The sequence below is a fragment of the Hemicordylus capensis genome, chromosome 5 (genome assembly GCF_027244095.1).
Source record: "Hemicordylus capensis ecotype Gifberg chromosome 5, rHemCap1.1.pri, whole genome shotgun sequence".
Classification (NCBI taxonomy): Eukaryota; Metazoa; Chordata; class Lepidosauria; order Squamata; family Cordylidae; genus Hemicordylus; species Hemicordylus capensis.
The window spans coordinates 185833880-185845236 of NC_069661.1; the positions used below are offsets into that span (position 1 = coordinate 185833880).

At 42.8% G+C, this 11357-nt stretch overlaps 1 protein-coding gene across 2 annotated transcripts in view; it reads left to right on the forward strand.

Annotated features, from left to right (window-relative positions):
* The window catches only part of XPOT (exportin for tRNA), a 41542-nt gene extending 30878 nt beyond the window's left edge, over positions 1 to 10664 (forward strand). For both annotated transcript variants that reach the window (XM_053254720.1, XM_053254719.1), the window contains exons 18-25: positions 111 to 396; positions 1651 to 1840; positions 4059 to 4175; positions 4371 to 4486; positions 5273 to 5320; positions 7259 to 7330; positions 9167 to 9223; positions 10038 to 10664. In XM_053254720.1, coding sequence (XP_053110695.1) covers positions 111 to 396; positions 1651 to 1840; positions 4059 to 4175; positions 4371 to 4486; positions 5273 to 5320; positions 7259 to 7330; positions 9167 to 9223; positions 10038 to 10064 — 913 coding nt within the window. In that variant the 3' untranslated portion in view covers positions 10065 to 10664. The remainder of the gene's footprint in view (positions 1 to 110; positions 397 to 1650; positions 1841 to 4058; positions 4176 to 4370; positions 4487 to 5272; positions 5321 to 7258; positions 7331 to 9166; positions 9224 to 10037) is intronic.
* The last annotated feature ends 693 nt before the right edge of the window (positions 10665 to 11357 follow it).

Sequence of the window (11357 nt, forward strand, 5' to 3'; positions counted from 1 at the left end):
GGGACTTGAAAAAGCATATAGTTTAGACATTTAACATGACTTGCTGTAGGAATTTTGTTTTCTGTATGGACTAGTAAAAATGTTAATGTGGTGATTTTGTCTTGGCACAGCCGTACTAGCAAAGCTTTCAGCAACAAGCAGACTGTAAAGCAATGTGGCTGCTCTGAAGTGTATCTGGACTGCTTACAGACATTTCTTCCAGCTCTCAGCTGCCCCTTACAAAAGGAAGTTCTTAGAAGTGGTGTCCGTACATTTCTTCACCGAATGATTATTTGTTTAGAGGAAGAAGTTCTCCCATTCATCCCTTCAGCCTCTGAACATATGCTCAAAGATTGTGAAGCAAAGGATCTTCAAGAATTCATTCCTCTCATAAACCAGATCACAGCTAAGTTCAAGGTAGGAGTCCACTTCAGTTGAAAGGGAAGAAATTTGAAGAAGCAACTTTAACTTTTTTTTAAAAGCATGTCTCTTCCCCGCTCCCAGAAGAATTTGGAAGATACACAGGCCAACATCCAGACTAAGTCACACAAGAGGAATGCTTCCATTTGCACCTAAGGGAGGACTGATCTTCATTTATTCCCACCCTGCTGGTAGTTGCCCATGCCTTCTGAAAGTATGTCCCAGGGACATGTGTTTGGAAGGCACAACAGCTGCAAAGGCATGGGGAGATTGCTGAAAGTCTCTCTTACCTCATGTGTGGGTGTAAGTGTTCCCCTCACAACAGTTAGTCTGTCTGTTGACCACTCTGATTACCACTTAATTGCAAGCTTTCTATCAATAAATACTTAAATGTGGAATCATAACTAAATTTTTAGAAGGCTGTACTGGGAATTTACAAAGTATATTCTGTAATGTGATACACATGCAATCTTTAAATGTAGTCTAGTAATGATGAATTGTTTCTTATGAATTAATATCCTCTTGAATGCAGTATTTGTGTGGCTTTAAAAGGCAACAGTGAATAGTACATTTGCCGCCCTTTCTTTTCCTCATAATGGATTTTACAGATGTATGCTCAGATAAAAATAAGCATGCAAATTTTAAATATGAAAATGTTATGGAGAACTGGATCTAGTAACAATGAAGTAGGATCACACATTCAGTAGAACTGAGGTGATGAAAGCCACAGCGATTTTAGTGGCTAGTATGGCTACGGGAACATTAGTGGCTACCCCAAGGCTATGGGTAGCCTTGGGCAAATGTCCGTCTCCCCTTCCCATTTGTAAACAATGTTTTTGGAGGTGAGAATTTAAACCCAGAGTGGCTGTGAGCTCTGGGAATGCCTGCTGCAAAACAAGTGAGTTCTAGATGTACTTGCTTTGCTTTATCTTTTTTAAACATTGTATATTGGTATAGAGTGATTTAACTAAATCAGAATTGAGGGAAATAAACCATGTTGTGTACATAATCCTATCACAGGCCCGGGTTCCACAACTTTGTCCTCCAGTTGCTGTTGGGCTAAAATGCAGCTGGGGATTATGGAAATTCTAGTCCAACAGTAGCTGGAAGGCCAAAGATGTTGCAGCCCTGACATAAGCTATATGGATTTCTGTTTATGGAGCTACAAGCTACAAACTGTCTCCTTTTTATTATGGCATGTTCTTGCTCATCAAACTTAACTTGTTGTTTTTTTCCCCCACCTTGCAAAAGACCCAAGTTTCTCCATTTCTGCAACAAATGTTTATGCCGTTGCTGCATGCTATCTTTGAAGTCTTGCATCGCCCAGCTGATGAAAATGACCAGTCTGCAGCCTTGGAAAAACAGATGTTACGAAGGAGTTACTTCACCTTTCTACAAACGGTCACTGGCAGTGGAATGAGTGAAGTTATAGCCAATCAAGGTAAGGCTCCTGATGAGAGAGTGCTTTCATACTTGAGGTCTATGAATACTGCAGTAGGAAAAGTGTGCTTTTGTAACAATTGAAAGTTGATTAAGAGCAGGGGCGGATTAATCTTTTTGCCGCCCATAGGCAATGAAAGACTTGTCGCCCCTCTCTGTCCCCAGAGACGGATTCTCCTTCAGCAGGGCTTCAGGGGGTGGGTGGAGGGGAGTTATTAGCCTTTCTTTTACATTACCTTTTGGAGTTCTTAGTCTTTCCTTTAAATTACTGGTTGGTGGTGCGGAATGAAGAGTGGCCAGAGACCAGTCGGTGGCCATAGCAGTAGCAAGGGTGGTGGCGGCAGTGGAGCCGGGACTCCGAGGCCGGGCAGCAGGCAGTGGCAGCAGCTCTTTCCCCTATCCCTTCGCCTACCCTCCCAAATGCCTCTCCTTCTTTCCCTGGGACAACGGCGGAAGCTCCTTCTCCCATCCCTCCGCCCTCCAAAATGACTGCTTTGGCCCATATGCAGGCCTCTTCCTCTGCACGCTCATGCACGCAGAGGGAGAGGCCTGCATATGGACCCTAGCCCCCAGAGCAGGGAGGGTGGAGGGATGGGAGACGGAGCTCCTGTCGCCGCCTCCACCGTCCCAAGGAAGGAGGGTGAGAGGGAGAAGCATATGGGAGGGTAGGCGGAGGGATAGGGGAAAGAGCTGCCGCCTCTGCCTCCGAAATGGGCTGCAGCTTGAGCTTCCACCTGGGCTCTTCCATCTTCCTGTGTGGATGGCAGCAGGCTAGCAGGGAGGCATAAGTGTGTGCAACTTGCCCTCCCTACAGATGCGGCTAAATACTCTAGTCTAAATCCAAACACTGAAGCAGGAGGACTGGAGCGAGTGGCATGCTGGGAAATGTAGTTTATTAGGCAAATCCAAAGTACAGACAGTAAGTCATGCTTCTGTTAGGACAAGCCCAAAAGTTACAAAGTGTCAAACAGCAAGCTTCCAAGTCCTACAGAATGCTTGCTCAGGCCATTGGGCTAGCAAAAGGACAGGAGGGCGAAAGGGACATGTTGAAGATATCCCCAAAGAATCTCCAGCCCCACTGGCAAACAATGGCCTCTCTCACCTCCTCTGGAGTGCCATGGCCTACAGCTCTGGGTTGGCCCTTCCCTTGCTGGCGCTGGCCTGGCTGGGCTCTCAGGAGGAGAGGAGCGAACAGGCGCTTCATTTCCAGCAGCCCGTGCCACAGAAGAGACCCGTGCGCCTCTTCACAGAGTCCCAGCTGGCCAGATACAATGGGCAGCAGCTGCTTGGCTGGCCAGCCCCCACTTCCGCGCGCCCAACGGGCCACAATTTCACAGAGAGGTCAGGTCGGGGCGCAGGGCGGGAGGGGCTGGGCTGGCGGGGCTTCCTTCCCAGACTCTTTTCCTCGGCCAGCCAGTCTAGGATTGGTTGCCGGTGCAGCAGCCGCCAGATGAGTCACTGCAGACAGAACACAGAAGAAGTCCCTGCTGGCTGCCAGTGCCACAACATTATATACACACACAGCACAGCCTGCCAGTTGCTGCTGCCACCGTGGCCCCACTACCGCTGCGACGAAAGTTCATTCGGGAGAACACCAAACAAACTAACAAAAACCCCACAAACAATGTGTAAATAATTTATTGACTTCAAAAAAAGGCCGCTGGGGAGCTATTTACCACCATAGGCAGCCGCCTCCACTGCCTCTCCCGTAATCCGCCTATCATTAAGCGAATACTTGTGTCGATGACTTTTCAAAATGTCCCTGTCCTTTGCTTTTCTACTTCATATAAGTCACATTTAGGTTGAATTGGATTTTTCTTTGACATAAATGCTTTTAGCATCACTGCCACCATATTGCTAAATTCTGTACATAAGTGAGTGTCTGTGACTCTTGAGTTTTTCCAGAAGCGAGCTTCATTTCCCAAGAGGCTACCACAGTTTCCGCTACAGAAAATATCTTCTGTTTCAGATTGTTCAGATGTATTTAAAAATATTGCTTGTAGAGGCTTCTTAAAGTAGTTTTGTTTAGATCAGCAGCATGCAGATCTTACTGTAAAATTATTAGATGTGAGTCCCTTCAGATAAGGCTTTGTAGATGTGAAACGGTACTACCAGCTTTACATTTCACTCTTGTAAGAAGAGTGACAAACTAGAATAATTACTTGTTGCCACTCTTCCTTGCCTTCAAATAAGACTTTAAATTGAACTTTCTTCTCTAGGTGCAGAGAATGTAGAGCGTGTGTTGTTCACAATCATCCAAGGAGCTGTTGATTACCCAGATCCTATTGCTCAGAAAAACTGCTTTATTATTCTTTCAAAATTAGTGGAACTTTGGGGTAAGCTTTCATTTGTATCATAACTAAGGCAAAGTATTTTTTCATGTACCTGCAGATGCATGTTCTTGCCCTGAATTATTGCAGTACATATTGCAGCATTGGTGGTACATAGTCTGCAACCCCTTCCCTTGTTCAGTGCATAGTGGCACTCAGGGATGATGATATGGCTTAAAAAGCTTGAATGCTTTGTTTTAGGAGGTGAAGATGGACCTGTAGGCTTTGCTGACTTTGTCTACAAACACATCGTTCCAGCATGCTTCTTAGCACCTTTAAAGCAAACCTTTGACTTGGCAGATGCACAGACAGTATTGGTAGGTATTCTGAAGCAAATTACATTGGGAAATGTGGACACAACTGGCGCATGTGCTGGGCACAGTCACGTCACGGGTGGGCGCGCACATGGCGCATGTGTGCCTGTGCCTGGCATGCTCAGGTGCTCCGGTTATTTCCAGTAAAGGGGGCAATGGGGCAGCAGGGAGGTACTTTAAAAAAAAAATAGAGCACTGGTGGGGGGAAAGTGGAGGGATGGGTAAGTGCACCCTCCCCCACCCTTAAAGATGCACCCCCCCCCACTTTAGAACCACCCCTGCCCAGTTCCGTGCACATCCCTAGCCCTGAATGCAAAGCATATGAACTGAAGCATGCAGGGCCTTGGCAAGGTTCAGCCTGCCCAGTGTGGTTTGTGCCTAATCAACTTCACGGAGGTCAATGCCTGCACAGAAAACTTCAGGTGCTGTGGCAGGGTGACATCATTGACACTGCTGGCCCCGAGAGGTTTCTGTCAAGTTCCAGCAAGCACTAGACTTGAGGAAGTCTCTGCTAAACCTGCAGAAGGATTAAATAGTCTTGAAATCTACCAGCAGATTCCACCCAGCATTCTGTCATCATGTAAACGCTCGGCTTCTTTAATTGTACTTAAAGTTCTCTGGAATAGTGTGTAAAGCTTTGGTTTTTCTTATATATGCTGTAACAAGATTCTTCCCTGAGCCTTCATGTTTCTGCCTGTAAACTTAAAAGGGAGTATTGTACTGAAAAACCATCTTAGTGCTAATGCTCAGGTGCTTATGCTGAAGTATTTTTGCTTCATTTTTTCATAGGCTTTATCTGAATGTGCAGTGACACTAAAAACAATTCATCTCAAAAGGGTAAGACTTATGACAATTGTAGATATTTTAGTTTGTCTTTTTCTTGCCCTATCTCCGGGACTCAAGGTGTCTTCTGCTTTTGTCTGAATAACTTCTGCAGGTGGGGTGTATAGTTGCCTTGGCAGTACTCTTAGGGAGCCAGAAAGAAAACAGCCTTAACTTCTGAACTAAGCATTCTGACATGAATTGGACACAAGGCTAGATGGGCTTAATTTTAAACAATAGCTAGACTTGCCAAAAAAAAAAAAGTATTAATAAAAACTAATCTGCCTACTTTCACTATAATCTTAATTAGTAATTACCATCCTCACAAGTTAGCCCACTTCAGCCTTAAATGTTCATGTGTCTGCCATCTTGAATTGGAGTGGATGACATTACAAACTATGCATTTGAAGTGTCCCTTTGTGTCACTACAACTGTACCAAATTTGGTTCAAATTGGTTAGGCAATCCACAAGTTAACCCACTTGCGCCTGAAGTGATTACACATCCGCCATCTTGAATCGGGGTAGATGACACCACAAACTACATTGTTAAGGTGTCCCTACAACTGTCCACAACTTGGTTCATATTGGTTCAGGCATTGTGAAGTTGATGGGGCATGCAAGGGCATACACAGAATGCCAGGTGATCTTATAAGCTTATTTCCTTAAGGAAACTAGGCTAAAAAGATTAACGCATGTTTTGAGATAACTGTCTAATGTATTGCTTACAACCTCCAGGAGAGGTAGCTGTGTTAGTCTGTTGTACAAAGCAGCAGAGTCCTATGGTGTGAGTTTCATAGGCCAGAGCCCCCTTTGTGAGATGCATGAAGTGTTAGCTTTGGTTGGCAGAAAGGTGCACAAATATACAAACTCCCCCACAGGATATATACCTGATCTGAACAAGAGCTGTTTAGAATAAGGAAGATCAGGAATGCAATGTATGTATTAACTAGAAATTAATTCTAATGATATTAAGATAAAAATAAAAATCTTAATAGGTAGAAATTCACTAAATACTCATCCAGAATAAACACCTTGAAAACATTAATACAAAGTCCAATAATCTAATTCATAGATACATAGTGTAGAATTGCTGGCTTAACAAGTTCCAAAATGTATCCTCACACTCAAATTTTCTTATTAGTCTTGTCAGTCCTTCGTTCTTTTAAGACTTGCAGGATGAGCCAATGCGTTTCGTTTCAGTACATGGTCTTTATCAGTGATATCCTTTTACTAGCTACTCATTCATACAAAGGATTATGAGAAGGATCCATTCCCCCCCCCATGAGAGAGATTTCTTAGACATCCTCACTTATTAACTGGGAGCTTCTTAGTAACACCTCCTCATGTGGGATCTATAGCTATTTAAAGATAAATAGCTTGTCAGTCACAGTCAGTCAGTCTCTCTCTCTCTCTCACTCACTCACGTGCATACACATAACAGATGGAAGAAGGGCAGATGGTAGGGAGAAAAGTTGCTGTTACCAAGTGAGGCATGAAAGCCCAGCAATGCAAATGCTAGGTGTGTTTCATTACTATGCAAGGTGCAAATGAAAACTGCCTATAAAGCAAAAGATCCAGTCAGTGAGCATGATACATTCCCAACAGTAATTAATTGGCAAAATGAGATTTATAGTGTACGTAAATGCCTAAAGAAGAGTAGTGACTTTCTGTAATAAACTAGTCACTCACAGTCTCAGTTTGAGCTGTACACTGATCATGTCAAATCTGCAAATGCTGGAGTCTCCTTCAAGCCTTTTCTGTTTATAACTGCTTTCAGGCTTGTTTACAGCATATTGCAGGAGCTCAGAATTTCCCCTCACTGGCTTTTATGCAGATTTAGCTGGATGAGGGTAACTTATAAAAGGAGCCAATAAGGTTATGTAAGTGGACCACATCTAGTATAAGAAAATACTTGATCATTGTCAAAGCACCGCATTTATTTCCTTTTCTAGGGCCTTGAATGTATTCAGTATCTTCAGCAAGAATATCTCCCATCATTGCAGGTAGCTCCTGAAATTATACAGGTAATTCGTGCACTCGGGACAGGGCCTTCTCTGTTGCTGCTCCTAGACTCTGGAATGCTCTCCCAGTGGCCATTCGTTCCTCGAACTCCATCACGGCTTTTAGAAAGCTTGTAAAGACTTGGCTTTTTACCCAGGCTTTTACATAATCGTTTTTACTGCTGCTTCGGTGTGTTTTTATCTGTTGTATTGTTTTTATGCTTGTTTTTATATGTTTTTAGCTTGATGTTTTTACTGCTTTTTTATTGTATGTTTTAATTTTTGTAAACCACCTTGGGGTTGTTTTTAACGAAAGGTGGTATAGAAATGTATATATAAATAAATAAACAAACAAACAAACAGGTAGGAATACATTCTAGTGGAAAGATGGAGTATTTTGGTGGCAAACATGGGATTCTGCTGGCCATCAAGATTATCTGAAGATCCTTGTGCTGATTTCTGCTGAGGCTTAGTTGTTGTGCACATAGGACGGGGACCTTCTAACAGGCCTCAAGCTTCAGAACCCCTTCCTGCAGGAGATCCACACTTCTTCCTTTCTGGTGTTCAGGAGACTGCTAAGAAATTCTTTGTTCACCTGGCCCTTTGGAGACAGCTGAAGAGGGTACTGCTTTTATGATGCTAAAATGGCTTTTTATCATCAAAATGATAAAATTACCAGCTAAATGACTTTTTGCACTGCTGTCTTAGCCTGTTCTTTATACTGGTGTCCCTCTTTATCTGCGGGGATTCCGTTCTCACCTGCAACCGCAGATAACGAGACCTTGAGTGACTGGGAATTGGGGCTTGTGGTCAAAAAAGGGCAACTCAAGTAGGGATGAGGCAGAAATAAGTAAAATATCATACAGTGCTTTGCTCTCCAGTTGTCCAGCAATGCCCCCCAAAACCCTCAATTCCACTGATTTCCCATGAAAAATATGGGATTTAAAACAAAAACAAAAACCAGCCACAAAATGGCTCCATTCAGCAAAATAATGACTGGAAATTAAGGATGTGCACGGAACCGCGGAGCTGCGGTCCGACACTGGGGTGGGGGTTCCTTTAAGGGCGGGGAGAGGGTGTACGTACTCCTGCCGGTTTCCCCCCGCCAGTGCGTGGGTTTTTTTTGGTAAGCATTTGGGGCAGCAGAATACCTCCTTGCCGCCCCTTCCCCCTCTTGACAGCAAAAGGCTTCAGAAAGCCTTTTGCGCATGCGCCATGTCTCCATGTCATGTGCGCATGTCGCTGAGATGTGATGTGCGTGCACGCGACATGCGCACGTGCAAAAGGCCTAACCCTCTTCTTCATTTCACGCTATTGACACCTTTTAATCAGGATTCAGATTTCTGTTTATAAAGCTTCAGGAAGATAGTTGAATGCTCTTTCTGAAATTTTCAGGGTCTCGAGAAGCCTGGCCAGCTAGTCAGCTGGCCCCATGACATCAAAGTCCTCCTTGGACTCAAGATGCACACAAGCATCTTTCACTCCTTGGGCAGCAAAACTAGCTGAAAAGGCCATGTGTATGTATGCATTACTGTCATGCTCACATTATTGATAGATCATAATTATGGTTTTTTTTTTAAAGTATCTAAGTAGGTATCCTGGAGTGTAAATTATGCTTGTCAAGCAATGCATACTGTAGTGTGACACCAAGAGTGTTTAACACTGAGAGATCTGCACACACAGCAGCATGAACCTGCGTACACAGATTGGAACCCATATACAAAACGATCCAAGTGGTATTTTCAGTAGAAATTGGAGATGCAATGTTTTTTATCATTGGAACAATGATGTCATCAAGGAACAAATGCAGCCACTAAATTCAAATGTGACTAATGTTTAATGTTAAACGTTGTGTTATAGGAGTTCTGCCAGGCACTTCAGCAACCTGATGCTAAAGTTTTTAAAAACTACTTAAAGGTAGGTTCCAGTTCTTTGTTAAGCTTATGCTTACATTAAATATTTCACTGGTGAATATATATTGTTTTAGATTGAGTCAGTTGGTTTGAGTTTGCTGAATTCTGGATTCAAGCAAATGTGAACTGAACTCTACTCTTAGACATGTGAACTCAGAATGTCCATTTCGGCAGTTTAATGAGTGTTCTGCTTTTCTTACCTTTCATGTTGCCTTGTATAGGCTCTGAAGAAAGCTCTTGTATTATTGTAAGGGGTGGGGAGGAAATGAAATGCTCCACCTATGCCTAGAGACCTACAGAATTGTCCCCACTTAAGTGCTGGGTCATATTTAAAATATTATCCCAACCACTTTTTATTAGTCACTTAAATTGTGTATCTCATAGAACTGGACTAAGGTACAGGTGGTGCTAGGATCTATATAAACTTTAATATGGATTTTTGGACACTTAAATTTGTGGTAGTTAACTACTTCCAACCAAGTTAACTTTTCTGTTCTCAGAAATGCAACGATAATTTGCTTAATGTAGTTCATAAATGCAGCAGCTTACCTTTTTGAAGGGTTGAAACCACTTCTGATGCCAGGCATCTTAGGCCTAGTAGGTTAGGTTGCCAGCAGCACTAGGTATAGTGAGTCAGTATTGCCATTTACTGTTTCCTGCCCAAGATGGAGACTCATCAGAATTTGCAATCCTTATTGGTAACACTAGTTAGTCCATGTAAATTTCTGCCACTACCTACATATTTTCTTTTTAATCCTGTACTGTTCAAGCGTAGTATTCTTAAACTCTAACATTTATATATACTCGCTTTAAAACAGGTATTCTTTCAAAGAGCAAAACCCTAAGAAGTTGACTGGAATCTTCACTTATTCTCCCTAATCAAGAACTCCAGATATTTAATTTATATGAATGCTATCTTCTGTGCCATCCAGACTGTCTGTACTGTTAAAAGATGTTGCTTCGTGCTTACATCAGTATGTGTATTAGCCTTTTTGTGAAAAAATGCAAATGAAATACCCCACATTGTGTTGGCTGATACATGTACGGTATGTGGACGACACAAGTTGCCTGCGTGCCTATGCAAAGCACTCTGTGTAGGATAATTATATGCTGTAATTAGTACAGCAAAAGGAAAAAATACTCAACTTTTTTATTTTGAAATTAAAATATGTATAAATTCCTTCAGAGTCTATAGCAATGGTTATAAATGTGTACATTTTTAAATACCAAGTAAAATATTTGCATATTGGTAATGAAATTCATCTTGTTCATGTATGGTGACATAAAATAAAACAATCAAACTCCATTTTGTAGACACTTATTTCATTGGAGAAGTCTTAATGCTGAAGTGTATACTACAGAATACCGTTATTGATGATCTGATAAAAATAGGATCTGGCTCTACATTTTTTATACAGAAATAAATTTTTATTCAATGAAACCTACATGTTGTCTTGAATCATTAGTTGGTGGTTTTCTTGATGTTGGTCATTAAACCATTCTGTGCATCTGTGCCACAAAGAATGGTTGACCCTTGCTTAACGTGACAAAATATACGTTGCTTAAAAGCATTTTGATATTGACTTCAAGGCCCCTGTTGAAAACTAATGAAGGAGATCTGTTCTGCTCCCCACCTCCCATGAGTGAAGTTACGTGTCAGGATTGGCTCAGGGCTCAGTGGGACTCTCCTCCTGGCTGGTCCTTGATCTCACATGGGAATAGATGCAACTTGTGAATCAGGCCCCTAAGGAGTGGTTTCGCTGAAGTGGGTATGGGAAAGTCACCAACCTCCGCACTTGAACCAATAGCTTGTGTGCCAGTGGTGAGAGGGAGATCAGGGAGCGAGAATCAGTAAAGCTGTTTTCATGAGCAGCCTAAGCTTGGCTAGGGCAGCCCTGCCTGAGTTAGGCTGCTCATATATCTACCCGCCTAACCCTACTTTGTAACCCAGCCTGTAGTGCGTCCTTAACCCCGGTGCCAGGATCATGTGTGCACTCGAGTGCACACAAAGATGGGCACCAAGAGCACTCATTTCATGGGGGTATTCTACAATGCACTATGCTCATCGTGTGGTGCATTGAGTGATATTTGGAGGCCAGGAAAACGAATGCCGGCCTCAAAACGCCCAGAGATGAAAG